Genomic DNA, 26,090 nt, shown 5'->3' on the forward strand with positions numbered 1-26,090 from the left:
GACAGTGAGGACTGTCTGGGCTCCTATAAAACCAATGGTACTAGCTAGGTGGCATTTAGACACCGGGACTACATGGTTTTTTGTCATTTCTGACAGTAGTGATGTCGACTCTATCCTTGAAGAAAATATTTTTGGTAAAGCAGGACAAGCCATGAATGTACTGATTTGAACTGGCCACCTTGAGCAGGCTGGCAAGAGACACGCTCTCCTGCTGTGCCAGAGAGACGCCACGCACACGCTCCACATCATCCAGCTGATGCATTGACACCTCCAACGCGTCCAGAAAGCTCAGTGACACCTGCATGCGTTGCTGCAGCACGCCTGGACCATACTGCAGGTCTCCTGAGAGACAACCAGCACAGACAGACTCAAATCATTGTGGTTTTAACAGAATACAACAGTTAAACATTTCAGCACATATTGCACATTTAAGGTATTCATACACTCTTCACAACACAGATACTGATTCTAGGTTCAAATCAACTAAAAAGAAGACATGTAGAACAACTCATAATGCACTAAAGAGAGGTGTGCAGCAAGATAAACCCCACCTGCAGACTTAGGTCCTAATCTGGGGGTGGGACTAATAGGATGAGGTGAGGTCTTTCTTCTAGAGCCAGTGGAAGTGACATGTAGGCTACCCGGTGAGACTGGTGTGGCTCCACTGTCCAAAACTTTGGGAGAAACAGACTGAGGGGGAGATCCATCAAAATGAGCAGGGCTTCTGGGAGAGGTCTTTCTGTCTCCCCCAATAGTGCTAGAAAAAACATGTAGGAGATATTAAAATAATAATTATTAATAATGTGCAAACATAAAACATTTGCCAGGTCAATTCTGCAGACAACCAGACTGGTTGTCCCCTGTGGTGACCCCTAATGGGAGAATCTGAGGGAAGAAGACATGCAGAACAGATACTAAATCCATAATACAATTTAGTATCAATTTCGATATCAATTAGCACTAGTATCAATATTTAAATTCCAGTTTTGCATCTGCCAGTTCAGGGAAATCGTGACAGTTTACATCCATTTTCAACAGGTATTGCAGTGAACAGACAGTCCCCCTGGCTACCTGGAGGACCCAATGTTTACACAATTATTAATTCTGCAGCACCAAGTTTGCTAGAAAAAGTAAAAAGCAAGAGAACTGCCTGCAAATATTTCAGATATCAATGGTGAAAACTAAAAGTTGTGGACAAGTTTGTTTGCAAGAAGTGCTTCAAATATGTCGCTATCAAAGTGAGTAGCACAACAAATGACCCCCAAATGTCTTAAACTTACAGTACAATGTTACTGGAGCATGCTCAGAAAAAATGTATATTTGCACTAACTAATAGAGCCTAAGTTATTTGTATTTATTTTACAATTTTAATTAGCTTTTTCTATTTAAAAAAAAGATTTTTATTTAGTCCTAGTGTGGTATGGGAAAAGTGTGTCACGCATATGAAATGCCACATGGAGGGCTCAAATTTTCTCCAACGGCACCACACTCACTTCCTGAAAACTGAACCACCCTGTGTGGAGAACAATAGAGCTAGTGCTGGACAACAAGTGGCCCATCTAAACGACAATGTCAGTTATGTCTGCGGAATCCTTTCCGAATTTTTAACAGCTATTAAAAGGTAAAAATGTCCCTTTGTGAGATTATTTAACAATCGTCCTGTGGTCATTTTTTCTGGAAAAAACGCCAAACAATAAGAGTTAACGTCATTTCTGTGAATGCCTGCTCTCCTCCTCATCCCGCCTCTCTTCTCCTCATTAGCATTTAAAGCTACACACACAGAACGGCGCGTCCTGGGGAAAAGCCATTGTGGCACTGGCTAAAAGTAGCAGTAATTCTGCACCAAGGCTGACTTTACGGACAAATTATTAGGGGACCACTAAAACCGATATAGAAGCAAAAAACATGGGCCCTTCAATGTATTTCTAATCTTTACTATACTGTATTCAAAGCACAAAACAAATCATTTGTCCATGGGCCATCACAGGCTATGTAGGAGGTGTTTTGCCAGATGAATCCAGACTGCGATCCCTTCCCAATCTGTAAATGTTACTGGTGGTTGTTGCTGAACCAGTGGAGCCAGTAGATCAGGGGTCAGGAACCTATGGCTCACGAGCCAGATGTGGCTCTTTTGATTGCAGGCAAATGTTTTACAAAAAAAAAAAAAATGTTTTAAACAAGTCCTCAGCTAGCTAATTGAATATGATGGTTAACATTCATGCTTGATGTTACCAATGAACTTCTTGACTATCTTGTCTTTATCCGAAAAGTCATCAAACGAATAAAAGTACCATTGTACTTATTGTACTTTAAAAGTGTTGGTCTTAAATAAAATGCACACATTTACATTAAACATTGTATGTTCTCACAGGATTACATTTTATAATATGTGGCATTCATGGCTCTCTCAGCCAAAAAGGTTCCCAACCCCTGCAATAAATGGTGGCTTGAAAAACCACCAGCTCTTAAAATCTTGAATGATTTTTGGTAAAAGTTTTGGTTACTCAATGTAAACCCAGTTCTCTGATAACTTGTGACAAGCTCACTACAATATTACCTCATACATGTTAGAAGCACCAGTGACATCATGTCCAATGAGGACATTGTTTCTTTTGGGGATGACACTGCTATACACTCACAGTAGTAAAAAACAATACGTGAATAGTGGAAAGTTTTCAGCTGTGATGGACATGTTCGGGCAAATCCCATAGTGAGATACAGAGCGCATGCTAGATGTTTGAAAGGTGCATGTGTTCTTCAGCTGCTCACCTGTGTACTGACGCCCCGGCTGCTGTGTCACCTGTGCCAGTGCTCTTCAGTGTACTGTGACTGGAGCTTCTCTGGCTGTTTGCCCTTCTGGAGTCCACAGACTGGGCAGACAGGACACTTAGGCCCTCCAATACACTGCACTCACTCCTCTCTGTACCTAAAAAATGTAAATTTGACGTAATAATTCAAAGTATAATTTATAGTGTGACAAATTATGTAACCAGGGAGTCAGGAATCTGACCTTTGCTGAGCAAGGAACTGACTCCGGAGGGGGGAGAGGAAGCTGGTGAGGAGTGAGCTGATCTCACACCATTCACAGCACTGGAACTGATTAAAGGGAACATCATAAATCAAGTACATTTCTCTCTGCAAATGGTTATCATACAGAGCACATTACTTCATAAGAAAAAAATCTATCTCTGACTGACAACACCAATGAAACAGACTGACGCTCAAATCCTTCCAGGGGTCTCTCACTTCGGGGCAGTAGCGGCCTAGCGGGTAAGGAAGCGGACCTGTAATCGGAAGGCTGCCAGATTGAATCCTGAGCACCAAGGTGCCAATGAGGTGCCACGGAGCACCTCACACCCTTGGTGAGCTGCCCACTGTTAAAAGCAGAGGACACATTTTGTTGTGTGCACTGCTCAGTGCAATACCATTGCTTGTGCATTAGCCTATAAATCAATAATACAGAAGAGGGAGTGGCTAATAATGAGATAAACACTGGTTTCTCCTATAGAGCTCCTTCTCCTAAAGAGCTCCGCAGTTGTGGAACAGCTTGCCTGTCAGTGTCCGGGACTCAGACACAGTCTCAGTGTTTAAATCCAATCTCAAAATCTGTTTTCTCTGGCTTTTTGTTAAAGTCCTAGACACTAATTTCACTTCACTTTGACGCAGTGTCAATTAAAGTCCAGTTTATCACAGAGTCCCCCTGTTAGACACAGACAAAGTTAAAATCACCCTAGTTAGGCTGTCCTAGTTAGGGTACCGGGTCACTGTAGCACCAACATACCACTATAACCACATATTTCAGTATCAGTACGATGCCACCATCTGCCGCTGCTTCTGTTTCTTCTCTCTGAGATACAGACTGAAGCACCCAGACTACTGGCAGACCCCAGTGAAGAGACCAGCAAATAAATCCTGGTTCCTGACAACTGCTTTACAAGGACTTGAAACGAACCAGAGGGTCACCACATCCACCACCACCGTAACAACTACAGCTTCAGGGATCTTCAAAAGGACCAGTAGCATCATAATGGACATGTAATGTACACCATGACACTGGACTACACTCTGGACTTCTCCACCTCTACAACTGTAGGACTTTTATATTGTAAAAGTCATCACCAGCCCTGCACCATTTGCAGGCTCACTCTACCCTGGAAGGGGGTCCCTCTCTGTATCACTCCTTCCCAACGTTTCTTCCTTTCTTTATTCTCTCTCTCCTATAGTTTTTCCTTGTGTGCAGAAGGGTCAAGTGTGGGGGGTGTCAACTCTAGGGCCTGTCAAAGCCCACTGAGACATACTGTATGTGATTTTGGGCTATATAAGAAATAAATGTTGTTGTTTTCCACAGAATTACTGCAGTTATACCTGTCATGATCGCAGGACGAAAGCACAGGTAATCAGAAAGACACACACCTGTAAAGACTTGGAGATCTCTTGGAAGACTGTCCACTACCTCCATTGCATCTTGAGATGCTGAAGTCATCTTCGTACAGATGTTCATCAGCAGAGTTAACCAATGCTGGAGACGAAACATCATTACTGCCATTGAACCCTTGAAGAAATACAATAACTTGTTACATATCTTCATTATGCTTTTAACTGTGTATTTCTGAACTGCTGAGTGTCTGCTGACCTTGGTGGTTTCTGGGAGATTCTTGAGGAAGATGTTGACAACACTGTTGGGACTGCCTTGGCAAGATCCTCCAAGGGTCCTGCACTGCAATCCTTGCCCAAGGTCTCTAGGTTGACCCCGGGACATCCCTCAGCCTCCCTTATGAATCGAGAGACTTGGTCCACTGGTTGGTTGTGCATCCGATTGGAGCAGAAGTCAAGCTGGGTGATGTTTCTGGAAGGTTTTTGGAGAACCTCTGGATTAGGGTGGCAAGTGGAGTCCTCTTCTGAAAAGCTGCCTTCACTCAGTAGGGGTCCCTCGCTGATGGAGCTGCCACTAGTGTCATGGTGCCTTGGGCTCTGCCCATCTCCAGGTTCAAAATGTGGCTCTTGCCATGGTGGAAGACCTTCAGGGGAACTTAGGGACAGGACAGCTGGAGCTGGCATGGAAGTGAGGGCTTCTTCCTGTTGCTCTCTGTGGATGATGCTCAAATTTCCAACCCCTGGTAGGGGGTCATCATAGATGGTTTGTCCTACTCTCAGTAGTTGATCGATCCTCTGTGTGACTGCATCACAGCCTGTAGAGTCCTGGCAGAGGACACTCACACTTCCGCCATAGAAATCCTGGGGCGGGGGCTGAGGTTGAAGAAGAAGATCTGTACTCTGGTCTACATCACATCCATGGTTGAAAGCCCCAGTGGCTACCAGCTGCCTTGCCTGGGTCTCGATGCGGTTGGACAGGGCAGCAGCAGTGGCCTTCAGAGCCTCAATGCGATCAACTCTACTGTGGCTCAAGCTGGGAGGAGCCAGAGTGGCAGATGGGGTAAAGACGTCCACGTAAGGGGTCTTCGTGGCATCCAGAGCCAGCAGTTTAGAGAAGAGCTGACCAGAAGGAGGTGCCAGCGGCGTTTCAAGACCACTGCGTCCTACCAGACTGCGTCCATCCATGTGCAGCCATGAGGGGCTGGTGGGCAAACCCAGCGCATTCCTGACCACAACCAAAACAGACACCATGCAAGTTTCAGAGGAGGAACAGACGACTGGTATTATGGGTAAGATGGAACAGTGATGTTCAGGGACATTCTCAGGAAACCTTGGGTCCTGCCATTCATATGAATGTCAAGAGCATTATCTTTTAGAACAATTGCTGTGCATGTTGAACTTTATATCTGACCATTGTACATAACGCAATTCCTGCAGACTACCCAGATGCTACTTCATAAATCACAAGTGGACTGCATTTTATTTGTAATCTAGAGGTGTGAACCTTCACTGGTTTCACAATTTGATTACGATTATCAATGCCTCGATATCAATGTATCCCATACATTTTCTACATAGTCACATGATGTTTTCAAATACAAGAGTTACGGTCTCTGAGTGGACGCTTTGATTTGCAGAATAACTTTAGTTTAGCACACACATTGTAAGTCATTTAAATGCACACCTTTCTCTGCATGCTTCCCCAGAGCTATATTATGATTGACACTTCTCAATCAAGAACTAAATACAGTGGGGTAAAAAAGTATTTAGTCAGCCGCCAATTGTGCAAGTTCTCCCACTTAAAAAGATGAGAGAGGCCTGTAATTTTCATCATAGGTATCCCTCAACTAGAGACAAAATGAGAAAAAAGAAATCCAGAAAATCACATACTCTGATTTTTAAAGAATGTATTTGCAAATTATGGTGAAAAATTTGTATCTGGTCACTAACAAACAAGCAAGATTTCTGACTCTCACAGACCTATAACTTCTTCTGTAAAAGGCTCCTCTGTCCTGCACTCATTACCTGTATTAATGGCACATGTTTGAACTCATTATCAGTATAAAAGACACCCGTCCACAACCTCAAACAGTCACACTCCAAACTCCACTATGGCCAAGACCAAAGAGCTGTGTAAGGACACCAGAAACAAAAATGTAGACCTGCACAAAACTGGGAAGACTGAATCTGCAATAGGTAAGCAGTTTGGTGTGAAGAAATCAACAGTGGGAGAAATTATTAGAAAATGGAAGACATACAAGACCACTGTTAATCTCCCTCGATCTGGGGCTCCATGCAAGATCTCACCCCGTGCAGTCAAAATGATTACAAGAACGATGATCAAGACTCCTAGAACCACACGGGGGGACCTAGTGAATGACCTGCAGAGAGCTGGGACCAAAGTAACAAAGTAACTAACACACTACGCCGCCAGGGACTCAAATCCTGCAGTGCCAGATGTGTTCCCCTGCTTAAGCCAGTACATGTCCGGGCCCGTCTGAAGTTTGCTAGAGATCTGGATGATCCAGAAGAGGATTGGGAGAATGTCATATGGTTTGATGAAACCAAAATAGAAAGTTTTGGTAAAAACTCTACTTGTTTGGAGTAGAAAGAATGCTGAGTTGCATCCAAAGAACACCATACCTACTGTGAAGTATGGGGGTGGAAGCATCATGCTTTGGGGGTATTTTTCTGCAAAGGGACCCGGACGACTGATCCATGTAAAGGAAAGAATGAATGGGGCCATGTATCGTGAGATTTGGAGTGAAAACCTCCTTCCATCATCAAGGGCATTGAAGATGAAACGTGGCTGGGTCTTTCAGCATGACAATGATCTCAAACACACCACCCGGGCAACGAAGTAGTGGCTTCGTAAGAAGCATTTCAAGGTTCTGGAGTAGCCTAGCCAGTCTCAAGATCTCAACCCCATAGAAAATCTTTGGAGGGAGTTGAAAGTCCGTGTTACCCAGCGACAGCCCCAAAACATCACTGCTCTAGAGGAGCATATTCTTCTGCATGGAAGAATGGGCCAAAATACCAGCAACAGTGTGTGAAAACCTTGTGAAGAGATACAGAAAACGTTTGACCTTCATATCCAACAAAGGGTATATAACAAAGTATTGAGATGAACTCAAATACTAATTTTCCACCATAATTTGCAAATAAATTATTTAAAAATCAGAGGATGTGATTTTCTGGATATCTTTTTTCTCATTTTGTCTCTCATAGTTGAGGTATACCTATGATGAAAATTACAGGCCTCTCTCATCTTTTTAAGTGGGAGAACTTGCATAATTGGTGGCTGACTAAATACTTTTTTGCCCCACTGTATACCTGTGCCAGGACATCAAGCTGAATCCATCCTAATGTTACATTTGGTGTACTTGATATGTGCTGCTAGAACTGACCTGAACAGTGGCTGAAGTTCAGGACCAGACAGGTCACTGCTAGATGACGCACTGTTGGGACGCTCATGTCTCTTGTTTTCCTTGTCTGACTCCCCTGATGGTTGGTAGATGGGCCTCTGCTTCCACACAAAAACAACCACATACACATGCAATTTAACATTCATCAGATACATGTCTGAATACATGGATCAACGTTACAATGGACATTCATTACATGGAGAAGTTAATGGCACAAGTTAATCAGAAACTGGAAAAGTTTACATTCTACGGGAGAAAATGGCTTTAATATTAAGTAACAAAAAATATCACTTCTTGTTTATAGTTATGTTAATTGTACAAGTGTGAGTATATATTTGTTTCTTAAAAATCTAATAGAAAAAAAACTGTACTACACATCGTTAACTTATCACTAAACTAAATCATCCATTTCCTTGAAATTTGTTGTGACTAACCAATGCATTCTTCATTTAAATTTTATTTAAACTTTAAGGAGTAGTATTAAGGAGTAGTAAGGATGGGTGAATGGGTGGTAGTAGCCTAGTGGGTAACACACTCGCCTGTGAACCAGAAGACCCAGGTTCAAATCCCACTTACTACCATCGTGTCCCTGAGCAAGACACTTAACCCTGAGTGTCTCCAGGGGGGGACTGTCCCTGTAACTACTGATTGACCTCCTTCATTTCCAACAAATGTCAGACCGTGACTGTACCTGCAGGATGGTCGGCGGGTCCAACAGGCTCTGCTCCAGCAGCAGTTTGGTGTAGGTTTCCTGGAACTTCTTTTGGACCGCGCCCTCTGTGGGTACTGCTACTGTCTGGGACTTGGTTACGCCTTCTCTCTGCTTCTTGTACAACTCCTGCAGTCGCTGGTTCCGTCTCTCTGCCTCCTCCCTCTGCGCCCTGCGCTCCTCTGCATGACGCCTGCGCCGCTCTACCTGCTGCTTGGCGATGTACTGTCGCACCGTATCAGCGTCGTAATGCCGATTCTTGGGTACTGGATCTAGGCCTTCTGAAGCAGCAGCAGTCTTCACAGGTCCACTGTTGGAAGTCAGGGTTCGTGATTTATGCACCACAGCCCTCCTGGTCACTTCGGAATCTAACTCTGCAGGTTGATGTTCCAGTTCCAGGTCATTCAGGATGCTGCGGATGTTGGCTGACTGAAGGTGGTCAACACTAGAGCATTTTTCCTCCTCTGGTAGGGGCTGCTGCTCTTCTGCGGGCTGACTGTTAGACTGCCGCTCAGCGCTAGCTGGCCTGGGCCGGGCATTTTGCTGGGAAGTCTTGGCTGAAGATGACCTGGAGCCTGATATATAAAACAGAACCAACTGAAATAGTCATGACATGACTAAAGCAATTCACTGGTGCTACAAAGGGGCTATTTTTAAAAACGTAACAAATGACAAAATGACAGAGGTATTCTTTGGACAGGATTCAAGATTCATGATTGGTTTTGTCAGTTTAACAGCATACACAGTATAGTGTATTGAAATAATGTTTCACACAGATTACCCCCCATAGTGCAATCATAAAAGAAACAACTAAACTTAAACACTGTACAGGTTATCTCTATAGGTGACAACAGGACAATGCACAGGTCCAACAGGACATATCAGGACATCAATTGTCCCACCAGGGAAAAAAAAAAATCACACTGGACCACTGTTACACCACCATAAAAGACGCATATCGCTCTGTTCCCCGGGCAGCTTTGGGACATTCTGATCACTGCCTGGTCCATCTTATTCCAGTTTACAGGCAACAACTCAAACGGGCCAAGCCTGTGGTCAAAACTGTGAAGTGGACCAATGCAGCAAAGCAGGAACTGCAGGACTGTTTTTGAAACTGCATCTAAAAATCTGGATGAGCTGACAGACATGGTGACATCATATATCCGTTTCTGTGAAGATGTGTGTGTACCAACCAAGACCTTCTGCACATACAACAACAATAAACCATGGTTCAGTCCCAAACTGCAGCATCTTCGCCAGGCCAAGGAGGAGGCCTACAGAAGTGGTGACCGGGTCCTGTACAAGCAAGCCAGAAACACGCTGACCAAGGAGATCAAAGTGGCTAAAAGAAGCTACTCTGAGAAACTGCAAGAACGTTTCTCAGCCAACGACCCTGCGTCAGTCTGGAGAGGCCTGCGAGAGTTCACCAGCTACAGACGACCCCCGCCCCCTGCTGGAGCAAACAAAGACCTGGCAAAAGAACTTAACACCTTCTACTGCAGGTTTGAGAGGGACAGATTCACACCCCTCAATCACCCCACTCCAGAGACAATGACCACCATTACTCCTCACTCCCCCCCATCCTCCTCGGTCACCCACCCCTTCCCAGAGACAATGACCCCAGCTGTGTGAAGTTCATACCTGCTTCAAATGCTCCACCATTATTCCGAAACCCACCATCACTGGTCTGAATGACTACAGACCTGTCGCCTTGACGTCTGTGGTCATGACATCCTTTGAACGCCTGGTTTTAGCCCATCTGAAGAACATCATGGGACACCAGCTGGACCCCCTGCAATTTGCCTACCGGACAAACAGGTCAGTGGATGATGTAGTGAATATGGGGCTGCATTACATCCTGCAACATCTCGACCGCCCGGGAACCTACGCCAGGATCCTGTTTGTGGACTTCAGCTCGGCGTTCAACACCGTCTGGTACTCTGGTGCAGTCAACACAACCTGGAGCTGAACACGCTCAAGACTGTGGAGATGACGGTGGACTTCAGGAGACATCCCTCAACATTGCTCCCCCTCACTATATCAGACAGCCTGGTGTCTATTGTGGAGACCTTCAAGCTCCTGGGCACCACCATTTCCCAGGACCTGAAGTGGGAGACCAACATCTCCTCCATCCTCAAAAAGACCCAGCAGAGGATGTACTTCCTGAGGCAACTGGGGAAGTCCAGTCTTCCACAGGAGCTGCTGATCCAGTTCTACACTGCGGTCATTGAGTCTGTCCTGTGCTCCTCCATCACCACCTGGTATGGAGCAGCCACTAAACAGGACAGGATCAGACTGCAGAGGACTGTACGGACAGCAGAAAGGATCACCGGTGCCCCCTTGCCCTCCATCCAGGACCTGTACCTCTCAAGATCCAGGAAAAGGGCAGGGAAAATCATCTCAGACCCCTCACACCCTGGTCACAGGCTCTTTGACCTGCTGCCCTCTGGCAGGCATTATAGAAGCCTGCAGACCAGGACCAGCTTCTTCCCCCTCGCCATCTCCTTCCTAAACAGCTGAAACTGTCACACTGCGAACCACCTCCATCATTGCACACTGCACTTTATGTTCACTTGTATATAAGATTTAGTTTGTTTTTGCCTATTATTCATAAAAAGTAGATATAGTTATTTATAAATCGCAAACAATCCACAACTTGGACAATAACACCACATCCTTGCACATTGTTGTTGTTTTTTCTACTCTGTACTTGAGAGACACCATCTACTGGAATGTGCAAATGAGCAGAGATGTTCAAAAACCAGGTGTATAAGGCTGGAGGTGTATTGTTGTTGAGTTTATCTGTGTTCTGGTGATGGCAGTGTATTGAGAGCATACGAAAGACAAATAACCCAAAAGATTATTTGCATAAAATGACATTGTTATCACATTTATCAGTGTTCATAATTCCAGAGCATGTAAAACATTTACATACTGCACAAACGCCCCATATCTTAATAAAGCCAGCATTGGACTGAGCACACAGCCCTGAGGAGCTCCAGTGCTCAGTGTGGTGGTGCGTGAAAATGCTGTTGGAGAAGCTGTTCCCGATCCAGACACACTGAGGTCTCTCAGTCAGGAAGTCCAAGATCAGATCCAGGCGCAGAGGGAGGAGTTCAGGCCCAGCAGGCTCAGCTTCTCCATCAGGTGTTGATTATTATGTTGAATGCTGAACTGAAGTCTATGAACAGAATTTGTGTGTATGTGACCTTATTGTCCAGGTGGGTGAGGGTCAGATGCAGGGTGATGGCGATTTTCATTAAATGCTATAGGCGATATGGTAGTAGCCTAGTGGGTAACGCACTCGCATATGAACCAGAAGACCCAGGTTCAAATCCCACTTACTACCATCGTGTCCCTGAGCAAGACACTTAACCCTGAGTGTCCCTGTAACTACTGATTGTAAGTCGCTCTGGATAAGGGTGTCTTTGCTGGAGATTGATCAAAAATGCCAGCTGAACTGGTTGAAAATGCCATGCTCAAAGCCAGGACATTATGGAGGAAATAGATAACCCATGCAAAGGTACACTTTTAAGAGTGCAGTACTGATAAGCAGGCAATCTAAAGAGATTGCACTTGTGCTGAACCCGCCTTTTTCTTTCTTTCTGTTTCTTGTTATAATGGTTGTCTGCATGTCATTTGAAAATGTAGGTGAGTTTTATTTTTGTTTCTCTTTCCCTTTTCCCTTTCTCTTATCTATTTATGTTTCAGCAAAAATGAAAATAAATAAAAATGGAAAAGGTTAACTATTATAGCCATATATTCCTTAAAAGGTTTTGAGCAAGACCACATAATATTTTAGATTGTTCCTGGGACCTGTTCACACATCTTGCCAGTCTAGCTGGTGACCACAGTGGCACCTGGCAACCTTCTGGTAATGGGCTACCATGGCTTGTAATTGTTTAAAAGCATGTGCCGCACACTAGCATAAATACTTATTTCATTCATGAACATTTTTGTTATTGTTCAGTCTCTCACTGTTCAAATACACATACAATATAGACAGATTATTTCTGTGTTAGTGGGCAAACTTACAAAATCAGAAGGGGATCAAATAATTCTTTCCCCTACTAAAATATTATACATACAGTGGAGGAAATAATTATTTGACCCCTCGCTTTGTCCAATGACAAAGAAATGAAAAGTCTCAGAACAGTATCATTTTAATGGTAGGTTTATTTTAACAGTGACAGATAGCACATCAAAAGGAAAATTGAAAAAATAACTTTAAATAAAAGATAGAAACTGATTTGCATATCATTGAGTGAAATAAGTATTTGGAACCCCTACCAACCATTAAGAGTTCTGGCTCCCACAGAGTGGTTAGACACGCCTACTCAATTTGTCCCCCTCATTAATGACACCTGTCTTAACTAGTCACCTGTATAAAAGACACCTGTCCACAGAATCAGTCAATCAGGCAGACTCCAAACTCTCCAACATGGGAAAGACCAAAGAGCTGTCCAAGGATGTCAGAGACAAAATTGTAGACCTGCACAAGGCTGGAATGGGATACAAAACCATTAGCAAGAAGCTGGGAGAAAAGGTGATAACTGTTGCTGCAATTGTTCGAAAATAGAAGGAGCATAAAATGACCATCAATCGACCTTGGTCTGGGGCTCCACACAAGATCTCACCTCGTGGGGTTTCAATGATTCTGAGAAAGGTGAGAAATCATCCTAGAACTACAAGGGAGGAGTTAATTAATGACCTCAAAGTAGCTGGGACCACAGTAACCAAGAAAAGCATTGGAAACGCTGTGGTCAGATGAGACCAAAATTGAGCTCTTTGGCATTAACTCAACTCGCCGTGTTTGGAGGAAGAAAAATGCTGCCTATGACCCCCAAAACACCGTCCCCACTGTCAAGCATGGAGGTGGAAACATTTTGCTTTGGGGGTGTTTTTCTGCTAAGGGCACAGGACAACTTCACCACATCAACTGGAAAATGGACGGAGCCATGTATCGTAAAATCCTGAGCGACAACCTCCTTCCCTCTGCCAGGAAATTGAAAATGGGTCGTGGATGGGTGTTTCAGCACGACAATGACCCAAAACATACAGCAAAGGCAACAAAGGGGTGGCTCAAGAAGAAGCACATTAAGGTCATGGAGTGGCCTAGTCAGTCTCCTGACCTTAATCCAATAGAAAACCTATAGAGGGAGCTGAAGCTCAAAGTTGCACAGAGACAGCCTCGAAACCTTAGTGATTTAGAGATGATCTGCAAAGAGGAGTGGACCAAAATTCCTCCTAAAATGTGTGCAAACTTGGCCATCAAGTACAAGAAATGACCTCTGTGCTTTCAAACAAGGGTTTTGCCACTAAGTATTAAGTCTTTTTTTGTTAGAGGGTTCAAATACTTATTTCACTCAATGAAATGCAAATCAGTCTCTATCTTTTATTTAAAGTTATTTTTTCAATTTTCCTTTGTGCTATCTGTCACTGTTAAAATAAACCTACCATTAAATGATACTGTTCAGAGACTTTTCATTTCTTTGTCATTGGACAAACTTACAAAATCAGCAAGCCACTTAAATTAAATATCCTTCCCATTCTCGCAATCTGCAATGGCATGCAGAGGTTGCCAGGTTTGTGCATTTGGGAAAACCACTCACGTGCTGGAAATGCTTTGTCTGCAGATTGTGGACGGGACTCACGTTCTACCCGTGGTGGGTGACCCAGTACCATCTTCACCAGCTTCTGGCCATCACGCCAGGATGATGTGCTGATAGCTGCATACCAGAGAAAAAAATGTGTATAAAGATCAAGTGACAACATTACCATGCACAGAAAGACCAGGTGGACAAAAATCTTTTCATAACCCTTTTACAGCCTCCTTTAGAATGCCCTTTCTGACAAGCATATGCCTCTGGGCCAAAAAATGAGACACTCATTCCTTGAAATTGTCGTGCAAACTGATATGGTGAATTATTGACTAATTTGTGAAGGTAGAAGTGAGTACAGTAGTAAGGGAGAACCTCCTAATGTTCTGAACATTACACCACACCAAGCACTTGCTCAGACTATAAAATAAACTTCAGAACATAACAAAATAACATAAGAAAAATGTGAATTGAAAAATGTGCGCAGAAGCCCGCTGTCACTTGAAGGAGGACAGGTGGAGATGTTCATCTAAGTGAAGACTGTTACTGAGAAAGGAATGCAACTGATGTTTCCCCACATTAAAACATTAAAACCGTCTTACACAGTGAATACCAGCATTTACAAAAGGAAGCCTGGTTTCCCAGTCATACTGTTGAAAATGTCAGAATAATAACCCTTGATGTGGTGATATTCTGATCCATCGAAAGCATGTGTGTAATAACTGTATTTGTAAAGCACTATTTACAATGTACGTTGGCACAAAGTGCCTCACAAACCGGCCATTCTGAGAGGCAGCAAGGATCCCTGTAATGCCCGCATTCTAACAGCCAGCTCAAAGGAGCTTATCTGAGCTTCCATAACAGAATTTCTCCTGCTGATGAGAACGTGTTCTCATATCTACTGATCATTTACTGATCAAGTTTCCAAACCAAGAGGTGTTAATGATAAAGGTGTTTTACTAGTCCAGCTCAGGCATCTAATTTTTCATTAAATGCTTTTTTTTATGCCTTATTCTTGTTGCAAAAGTTATGAATACAGTGAATATAAATCTGTATTGTTTATGCATGCTTCTGTTTTATCTAGTATCATGAATCATTTTCCAAGTAAACTTTTGATTGTAAACTTTGTAAAATTAAACATTTTTACTGTCAATTCATATTGATCATCAGACCTCATTAAGTAGTATCAATATCGGCCCTGAAAAAACAATGTTGTCTGTAGCCACAATATTACAGAGAAATGAGGCTCAGGGGGACAAGTTGACTAGTCCACATGCAAAACATAGTAGTACACATTCCCACAGGATCACAGCCAAATAAATATGCACACACTGCATGTGATGGGGGAGGGGATGTAAGTGGCTTATTATTTCCCTGCCTAACCGGGAGATGTCCACCGAGCAAAGGGACAAAGTTGGACTGTCAATATTTTCTTATAGTACGGCCTTATTCCAAAATGGATTAAATAATTTTTCCCCCTCAAAATTGTACACACAACACCCCATAATAAGGCCAATGTCTCCAGGCCAGGACCAGCAGACTGAAGGACAGCTTCACCCATCAGGCTGTCAGGAAGCTCAACTCTCTCCCGGCTCTGCCCCCACTCCCCCCTTCTGCCCCACAAACTTCTCTACCTCACACTACTCAGTCAGTTTCAAGACTGCTCTGTTGCACTACATTGTTCACATTGTTTACGTGGTTTGCACTCTCCACCATGTGCCCTTATTTGTATATTGTGTTTTTATATATTATGCCTATTTTTATACCCTTGTATTTAATGTTATTGTTGTATTTAATGTTACTGTTTTGTATTTAAATGTTACTTGTATGCACCATGGGTCTGAGAGTAACGCAATTTCAATTCACTGTATGTCCTGTACATGTGGCAGAATTGACAAAGCTGACTGACTTTGAAATTTAGGATTGACTACAAAATCCTACTTTTGACCTATAAAGTAGGGGTGTACGATTCAGATAATGTCACAATTTGATTTGATCGATTCTTGGTTCAAAAAGATTTTAATTATTTATTATTTTCCAATAGTCTGAAACTAAATACAGCCCTGAGATATTAGTAACATTACAAAAATATAAACTGTTGCAAAAATATAAACTTAAATTGACACTTTAGATAAATTAAATTTAAATTAAATTTAGTAAATAAAAAAAAAAAGAGCTGCTATATTTGGTTGTAAAGTTCCATTATCAGAATAAATAAAAATGCTACTACATTTGGCTGTAAAGTGCTGTATCAAGTGTAACATTTGAAATATTAATTAATTGTGAACATTTTCTCTTTACCTAAACCGTTTGGGGATGGGGAAGGTTGAATTTTCTTTTCCATTGCATTTTCCATGGCACGTCCATCCATTGCTTGCACACACCCACTTGCTATCTGAGCAGAAACCAGCATAGCGCCATCTATAGGATTGGCCAACTCCTATCCGGAAAAACAAACTCGCGCAGTTACAAAATGGTAAATATGAATCGATTTTGGATCCTTTGGGGAAAATCGGGATTCTTTTGTCGATTTTTTTGCACACCCCTAATATAAAGCTCTAAATGGTCTCGCCCCGCAGTACCTGAGTGAACCCTTAGTACCCAAGATACAGAAGGTCACAGCTGGGAGCAGATCCTTCTCCTATAGAGCACCGCAGTTGAGGAACAGCGTACCGGTCAGTGTCCGGGACTCAGACACAGTCTCAGTGTTTAAATCTAAACTGAAAACACATCTGTTTTCTCTGGTCTTCTGTTAAAGTTCCAGACACAGTGTCAATTATTAAGTCCACTTTATTACACAGTCCCCCTTAAACACAGACAGTGTTAAATTCACCCTAGTTAGGCTGTCCTAGTTAGGGTACCGGGCCACTGTAGCACCAATATACCACTATAACCACATATTTCAGTATCAGTACAATGCCACCATCTGCCGCTGCTTCTGTTTCTTTTCTCCGAGGTACGGAATCAAGCACCCAGACTACTGGCAGACTCCAGTGAAGAGACAAGCAGATAAATCCTGGTTCTTGACAACTGCTAAACGATGACCCAGCATGAAATGAACCAGAGGGTCACCACAGCCACCACCACCGTTACAGCTACAGCTACAGCTTCAGGGATCTTCAAAAGGACCAGTAGCATCATAATGGACACGTAATGAACACCATGACACTGGACTACACTCTGGACTTCTCCACCTCTACAACTGTAGGACTTTTTCCTCTTATTGGACAAATAATCACCAGCCCTGCACTGACACCATTTGCAGGCTCACTGTACCCTGGAAGGGGGTCCCTCTCTGTATCACTCCTTCCCAACGTTTCTTCCTTTCTTTTTTTTCTCTCCTAAAGGTTTTTTGTGTGGAGTTTTTCCTTGTGTGCAGGTCAAGTGTGGAGGTGTCAACTGTAGGGCCTGTCAAAGCCCATTGAGACGTATTGTATGTGATTTTAGGCTACATAAGAAACAAATGTTGTTGTTGTTGTTGCTGCTGCTGCTGCACAGAGGAATGGGCCAAAGGATAGGCGTGCCAAGCTTGTGGCATCATATTCAAAAAGACGTGAGGCTGTATTTGCTGCCAAAGGTGCATCAACAAAATACTGAGCAAAGGCTGTGAATACTTCTTTACATCAGTTTTATCTCAGTTTTTATTTTTAATGAATTTGCCATTGGGGTGTTTTATGTAGAATTCTGAGGGAAAACCCCAATTTAATCAACTTTGGAATAAGGCTGTAACATAATAAAACGTGGAAAAAGTTGAATACTTTCCAGGTAACAAATTACCTGTAAATGTGTGTGTAAACAACAAATACATACATATGCTCAGTCAGAGAGTACGGGTCCCACCTGGCCTGTTTTTGTGTTCCGGAGCAGAAGCTGATCTGTGTACTTTCCTCACTGGCTTTGCAGGCTTCTTCTCTTCAGCATGCTCACCCACCCTCAGCCTGGGCCTGGAACTTTCTGCCATTCACAAGACAAAGTAGTTAAAGGAGAGCAACTCAATAATAAAAACCATATTTAGAACACCGCACTATGCTAAATCGGTGCCTAAAGCGCCACCTGGTGTGGTAGTAGCCTAGTGGGTAACACACTCGCCTATGAACCAGAAGACCCAGGTTCAAACCCCACTTACTACCGTTGTGCCCCTGAGCAAGACACTTAACCCTGAGTGTCTCCAGGTGGGGACTGTCCCTGTAACTACTGATTGCAAGTTGCTCTGGATAAGGGCTGTAAATGCTGTAAGTGGTGTAACGGCAGGCATTACATGAAAAGGTCAAAGTAATTATGGGCAATTCAGGTCATGTGGGGGTGGGGTACGATCATTCAGTCTCTGCTTCAACTGGTCCCAGACGTGCTCTATGGGGTTCAGGTCAGGGGACATTGATGACCACACAACATGAGGCACTCCAACTTCCTGAAGTTGAGCTGTGACAATTCTGCCACGATGTGGTGGAGCATTGTCATCCATGAACAGAAAGTTGGGGGTGTGCTGGCAGAATTGGGGGATGATGATGGGTTCTATGAGGTCTCTGAGGTAAGAATGTGCAGTGACTGAGTTTTCGGAGACGGGTGATGCCTGCCCAGACTGTTGCACCTCCTCCACCAAAGCAAACCCTGGGGACCATGTTGACCTCCGCGTAATGTTCACCTCGCCTTCTCCAGCAAAGCTGACAACCATCATTTCTGTGCAAGATGACCAGACACCCAACAGTAGGCCACTGCTGCATTGTCCAGGTCACATGGTCTTGTGCCCACTGCAAACATTCATGGTGGTGTCTTGGTGTCAGTGGAGTCACCTGCAACAGTCGTCTGGCATTCAAGCAAAGTGGTGAAGAGGCGAATGGTTTGCTGGAAACCCTAGTACCCCCTAGAACCCCTGTTATAAGGCACAACTGTACACAATGGGACCATTACATGGAAAACACAAGATGAGGTGTGTTTATCACCCCAATACAACTGCCTTCCTATCCCAAAAATGCCTGAAGTGAAACAAACACTATTTGTATGACATCCACTAAGTCTCTCAATATATCCCTAACTTATTGAGAGTAGCGTATATACAAGATCTCCATCCTCACTCACCAGTGAAAATATGGAAGCTATTAAGGTCAAAATCCAAAACAATTATTCTGTTCTACACAAAAGCACCAGTGTTGGCCTAGCAGGTAAGGAAGTGGACCAGTGATCAGAAGATATATTATTATATAGGAAGCATATTTTGCTCTCAGTAAGATTCAAAAACTTTTATTCTTAATTTTAGACTGTGGTTGTTACTTACATAATCTTTTAATACTTTTTGCATTTACATTTTATTATTTATTCCATGACATGAAAATGTCACTGTGAGATTACCACTTTCCACTTGAGTTCCCCTTGCCTGTATTTGGTCCTGCAGCGGCTAAAAATGGCGATAGGTGAAAAGAGTACTTTGGCCATTCTGCGTCGCCGTTCAGACGGTTGGATCTGGAATTTGTCCGCTAATGTAGTCATAAGTGGAAAGGATACCCCGCCGTTTCTCAAGCTTTTTTCACCCAGACAATTTCCCACCCCTCCCCTAAAACATTATCTCTACTGACTATCATGGCTTACAAACGAGCGAAGCATTGCTGTTGCTTTTAGTGTAGTCACGAAAGTGGGTTAATACTGTTGTGCCAGAAAAAATGAACGTAAGCCGACTTTGTGTTTGGTGAATGGTGTTGATGACAATTTCCACAAATGCCCACAACTTCTATGAGCCACTCTACTCCTAGTCATGCCTCTCTCGTCCTTAGAATTTAACGCCACACACACAGAAACGGCGCATCCTTGGGCAATCTAATTGTGGGATTGGATCAAAGTGGCTGTAATTCTGCATCAGACACTAAAGCCGACATAAAAGCAAAAACATTAATGTCATGGGCCATTTAATGTGTCATTATTTAAATGTGTAATGGAAATGTATTACGTTCAAGCTTAAACTGGCTGTAAATCGATGAAATATTTTAACTAGTTAAAACCAGAACTTTTGCAATTAATGCAAATTTATCTTTTTATCGGAAGGCTGCTTCAGATGATGCCATCACCCCTGTATGCATTTCACCATCTTCATGGTTTCACCACCTTCAAACGTTTCCACCTGAAAAAAGATGCAGCTTTGTTCTTACCGGCGATCTTCCATGTCAAGTCTCTGTAAATCTCCCCTTTTAGGCTCTGGTCCTTTTCCTTCCACGGTTTCCCATCCACAGCCTGCGGTTTAGCCTCACTGGTGTTGAAACCTATATTAATCAAATAATGGAATAACATTTTGTAACAGTGTACAACAGCATATAACATATTTAGTTGAAATACTAAAGCAGTATGTGTGGAGAGTCCTGGAATCTCAACACCAGCTCAACTGCCAAGAAAGCCCAGCAGCGTCTCTGAGGACAGCCCATCTCCCACCACCTTCTATAGAGGGACTACTGAGAGCATTCTGACCAGCTGCATCACTGTCTGGTTTGGGAACTGCACCGTATCGGACCGCAAGACCCTACAGCGGATAGTGAGGAAGCTGAGAAGATCACCCGAGTCTCTCTTCCCTCCATAATGGACATTTACCACACACGCTGCATCAGGAAAGCCACCAGCATGGTGATACACTCTTCACCCTCCTACCATCTGGAAAAAGGTACCGAAGCGTTCGGAACCCTCACAGCTTCATCAAGCCATCAGTCACCTGAACACTCATGGACTCACCAGTACCTCTGTTATACTGTAATATCATCTATTAATGTACTGTTCCATTTTGCACAGCAGTATTTGCACTATTTATTGCTGTCTCGTTATTCTTGCACTTCCTGAGTCCCCTGTTTGAACTTTATGTAGCCCAGTTCGTCCGTGTTGCACATTCTTTCGTTTCACTATGTGCTGTCTAACATGTATATAGCTGAAATGATAAAGCTCAACTTCAACTTACCTTTGTAAATTGGCGCTGGAGGGGCATAAGTGACTTTGCGTACTTTGGCAGCGGTAACACCGCCACTGGCAGTCCTGCCAATGCCGACAGGTTGTTCCAAGTATCCCAGCAACTTTTTGCGTTCAGCCGCCTCCTCCAGGTGCTCTCGCTGGCGGCGGATACGCTCCTTTAGCTTCTCAAGTTTCTCGTCATGCTGCCGCCGACGCAGGTTTTCCAGCCGCTGGGAGGAGGAGCCAGGGCTGATTAAGCACTGGGGAGGTTCTAGCCGGACGCTAGACTCAGGAGGAGGCTGGTGCACAGCATCAATGGCTGACTTGTCATTAAGGTGACGCACTGCAACACTGTCCAATGTGGAGGAGAGGGGGCTATCCAGGTCAAGGGACTGCAGGTCACGTGTATCGCTCTGGTAGACCAGCTGACTCAGACCACCATTCGGCTCCACCACTGAGCTGCCAGCCTCGGACACCAGCGCCTGAACAGGGGGTGGAGACACTTCCCTGGAGAGAAGAGACACGGAATCAGGCGCAATTCAAAACGTGATCCACTACTGAGCACCAGAATAAAATAAAATGCCACATGATGAAGCAGAGACAGGGCTTTGTTCTAAGACCTAATGAAGAAGTAGGGTGGTAGTAGCCAAGAAGTCCCAGGTTCAAACCCCACTCACTACCATTGTGTCCCTGAACAAAACACTTTATCCTGAGTGTCTCCAGGGGGACTGTCCCTGTCACTACTGGTTGTAAGGTGCTCTGATTCACTACAGGACTCAAGACTTGCAGTGTGGGTACTAAATCAAACCTAAGAAATTGAGTAATCATAGCAGACAATTCTGGATCTCACCCATATACACTACCAGACTACATGGCCCCTACTCTGTGGTGGTTCTGTAGACAAGATGGAGCCATTTGAAGAATCCCATATTCAGTATTTGTTGTATTAAGAGAAAGTGAAGTCTGTTTGATGAATCTGCCTTTTTTCATGGCTGCTTTGTTCACTATTGCCACATGAAAAGCACTGAGATGAGTGCACTCAAACATGAATGACGGATGATGATGAGAACCTTCAGGACAGTCGGAAACAGTCCCTGTTGTCCAACTTAAGGTGGTGGAGAGAAGAAAAGAAGATGTGAAATGAAACGATAGTCATTGTGAACCACTGCAGCACAGCACACAGTGGCACAACAAAATGCATCACCCTCAGTGAGCAGTGGGCAGCCATGACAGGCGCCCGGGGAGCAGTGAATGGGGACGGTGCTTTGCTCGTGGCACCTTGGCGGTTGGGGATTTGAACCGGCAACTTTGTGATTACGGGCCTGTTTCTTTACCTGCAAGGCCACCACTGCCCCTATGCTGTGATCAACTTTTTGTTCATTATATAACTTGACGTGTTATTTCATAGTCCTGCATTTTCAACCGTAAATCTAAACCATAAATGAGTACGCGGATCCAAACTTTTGACTGTATAAATTGACTCCGCTGTGCTCACCTGTATGAAGCCACTGGTTCCCTGAACTCCACACCACCAGCTCTTCTGGTATTACTGTCCATTGTGGTGTTCCTCAGTGGGCTGCGGGAGCTCTTCTCTGGACTGTGGTGACTTCCTGACTTGGAGGCATTGTTAGAGTGTCTCCCATCTGAACATAGAGAAGGAAAATTTGTATTGAAAGAAATTGTATAAGACCATACACACATATGACTTCACAAAGAGTGATTTTGGACAAACAGCATTTCTAGGATAAAAGTAGTCCTGACCTCTCCTGGCACTTTTTCGAGAGGCTCCAGGCTTCTTGGTGCCCATCACCGAATCCAGCATTACCCCAGTCCCTGGGACAGCCTCCAACTGATTCTCAATGTGCCGCAGCTGAGAGCAGAACAGTGTTAGGTTTTATTTCACCACAGTGAACAACACACCTGAGGGGTATGTTCATTCAGGTCTGGACTAACTTACCGCTGCCTTGGTCTGATTTAGGCTCTTCATCGCAGAAGTCAGCTCTGAGGGGAACAACATTTTTAAGACTGAACATTCACTCCACAAAAATGAAAATTGTGCAAATAAGTCACTACTCATTAAGGGTCCTTTTTTCATTTGAATTCTTCTGACGTTTTCTGTTATAAATGTGTTTATTCACCTAAAAACTGTGTGATTATGGAATGGATGGGATGAAAAGAACAAATGCAATATGACAAACATTGGGATAACCTGAAAAAGTTATGTCCACTTGCATAATGAACTGGAACCATGTGCATCAGATGATTTGTTTGCATGACCAAAAGTTTGCAGAGCTGAATGGAGTTTGCCGATTTTGCACGGAATCAGGCAAGTGGTCTGGATCATAGGGCCCTATTCATTGCTAAGTAATGATTCAAGGCAACCTATGGTTTAGAAACATTAGGCAGAATAAAGTTCAAGGTGCTGACCTCCAGCACTATCATGCACTGGGGCTGGACATGTGGATGCCACTTGTGCCTCATCCCACTTCTGACCCCACATTGCTGAATTTCACCTGTTCTGAAGGAAAAAGAAACACAAATAGTCATAAAATAATTTAAAGAAGTATTTAAGAAAAGATTAAGTGGATTTAAAAAATGCACATTCACTTTTTGTGATTTTTGAAGTGTTCCAAAGGCAGCAAGTGAAATTATTTTATTCTATTATTTTATTATATTTATAATGATTTTCTTTAGAATAGCAGTCTGACATTTAAGCAAATTGCAACATCAAAACCAAGACCGCATTTTAAACTGGACAAAAAGTTAACATATGACCGATCCCAAAAATGAATAAAAAAAATGTAACATTCCCGAAGAAACATCAACAGTGTGTTAGAAAAATGAGACTGTGCTGCGCTGGAGGCACATTCATGTGCTGTTTGCCAGCCTTACATGCTTAATTATATCAGTACAATAAGAACACACGTTGTTTTGCAAACTTGTGACTCATAATGCCTTAAGCAGAAAAGCCAAGATAAAAACTGGAGGAACAGATTCAAATTTCATACTGCAGATATTGAAGTCATAAACAAACCAATCACATGACTTATTTCAATCACCACCTCTTCCTGGTCCCAGATCAATGGGTGCAGGGCAGGGATTCTTCATTATAGCTTATTATCTTTCAAGAAACCATCAAGCTCTTTCACTTATGTATATTTGTTTGACTGGTATTTGGGGCCCATGGTGTAGCTTCAATAGTTTGGTGAAAGGTAATTTCCTCCAGATTACATTGTTAGGGAAATTTATGAATTGTATTGTACACTCAGTGGGATTCGGGGGGCGGGGGCTCACCTTGGAACAGATTTATTTAGAGAACCAGGACCCCTCCTGATCAGCTGAACTGCGGGACACATCGGCCAGGTGAAACCTGTTCCAAAACCTGAAGGTAGAACTTATGAGTCTGGAGTTCGATATGACGTTTTGAACGTCAGCGGGTATCACCAACCCTGAAAGCTGGCGCACCGGTTTATAATGAAAACAGACATATGGCAATTTTACAAGATAAATTACGCAATCGTGTGCTGACGAATTAAAGCGGACACGCCGCTGGTTGCGAAAACGCTCCGGTGGACCGTATTTCTAGTCATGTCGTCGAAGAACGAAATCAACGTAAAACACACCGTGAAACTGGCGCATGTTGAACTCTTCCTCCAGACAAGTGGTACTACCTTGAATACAAATTTAATTGTGTTCTACAGGCTCTTAAGTCCACTCTTTACTCACCCGGAGAAGCGTTTCCTGATTTCTCCACTACCGACAAAGCAAGGCCCTTTAACTTAAAACTGAACCTCAACCCCACACGCACAAGCTGTAATGCTAACGTCAGCTAACCAGCTAGCAGGATATTTAACACCAGGCTTAGCCGGGAGGGCATTATACGTCTTCTCGAATCCCCCGCACAGTCACGCCTATGTCTATTACGCTATCTGACATGTGCTACACGCGTTAGCTCAGTTTACTATCTACCCGCCTTCGGGGACATTTTCCCGGTCTAACTTTCGGCTTCGGTTACCCGTCGTTTAGTTTGACGGTCCGCCATTACCCAAACAACTGGGCAGGAAGTCAAGCGGGGCGGAGCTCCCACCAAATATCGCGAGATGAAGGGTAATGGCTGGGAAAATTAATAACTTACAAAGTGAGTCTCAATTCTCCCTCGCATATTAGAGGCTTAAAGTCTCTTTAAAGTCTACTAATTAACCATTTTCGATCCTGCTATTTAAATGTTGATTCTTGTTGCTATGCGGCCTGTTCTGTGGAACCTCCAAGCCTACTTCAGCATAGTCAATAAGATATATTATCAATTATTATTGCACAGTTTCTCGTTCAGGAATTAAACCAGGACTTAATTCCAAAACGACTTTAGCCTAGGACCAGGATCAATCCATGATCTAGCTGAATGTTGAACATTTCGTATTACTAATCTTCCATCCCATTGTACCATGACATCTTTTATCCGTTATTATGCAGTATTGATGGTTTTAAATGTTCATTGGTAACTGGCGACATCTGGCGACAAGTGTGAGAAGTAAACTATTAGCTCTTTAAAATGAATGAATACTGTCCAGAAAGGCTAGCTGTATTTCATATATAAATATACAGTATTGTATAATTTACAAAAAGAAGAAGTAAGTAGCAAACACAGGGAAATCTAAATCAAATTATTGTCTAGTCTTACTAACCTTTGCCTTCAAACCCACATCATTTATTATATTTCTTGTTAAAAAAAAGGGTTTGTGAGGTGATTGTCATTGTGGTTTTCATTAAATAATTGTCATCAAAAAGCCCTAGAGGTTACATGGAAATAAGGCCAAGTGAACAACTGGGTGCCGAGAAATGACAGCAGGTGCTCTGAAGTGAGTCAATGTTTTAAATATTTGGCTATAGCATAAGGTAATTTGTTTGCCAAAGGCCTAGAGAGTACTACAACAAGGGGTCTGCAGGCAACCGTGAGGCATGGTGGAGGTTCCTTGAAAGTTTGGGGCTGCATCCAAGATAAAATGTCAGTTAGACATGCAGAGATAACTAACAATAAAAAAAATGATCCAACGTCATCATGTTAAA

General features: G+C 43.3%; 1 protein-coding gene across 1 annotated transcript in view; it reads right to left on the minus strand.

Moving 5' to 3' along the window:
- LOC114802258 (centrosome-associated protein 350-like) overlaps positions 1 to 25,082 on the minus strand; it is a 38,669-nt gene extending 13,587 nt beyond the window's left edge. Inside the window, 19 exon segments of the mRNA XM_029000975.1 lie at positions 179 to 342; positions 552 to 757; positions 2,770 to 2,926; positions 3,011 to 3,096; positions 4,392 to 4,552; positions 4,634 to 4,692; positions 4,695 to 5,599; positions 7,782 to 7,897; positions 8,491 to 9,083; positions 14,121 to 14,237; positions 17,949 to 18,062; positions 20,246 to 20,356; positions 21,037 to 21,533; positions 22,522 to 22,669; positions 22,788 to 22,896; positions 22,984 to 23,027; positions 23,454 to 23,544; positions 24,321 to 24,408; positions 24,753 to 25,082. Of these exon segments, the coding sequence (XP_028856808.1) occupies positions 179 to 342; positions 552 to 757; positions 2,770 to 2,926; positions 3,011 to 3,096; positions 4,392 to 4,552; positions 4,634 to 4,692; positions 4,695 to 5,599; positions 7,782 to 7,897; positions 8,491 to 9,083; positions 14,121 to 14,237; positions 17,949 to 18,062; positions 20,246 to 20,356; positions 21,037 to 21,533; positions 22,522 to 22,669; positions 22,788 to 22,896; positions 22,984 to 23,027; positions 23,454 to 23,526 (3,660 nt within the window). The 5' untranslated portion in view covers positions 23,527 to 23,544; positions 24,321 to 24,408; positions 24,753 to 25,082.
- Positions 25,083 to 26,090: the final 1,008 nt, after the last annotated feature.

Source organism: Denticeps clupeoides, chromosome 13, assembly GCF_900700375.1.
Source record: "Denticeps clupeoides chromosome 13, fDenClu1.1, whole genome shotgun sequence".
NCBI lineage: Eukaryota > Metazoa > Chordata > Actinopteri > Clupeiformes > Denticipitidae > Denticeps > Denticeps clupeoides.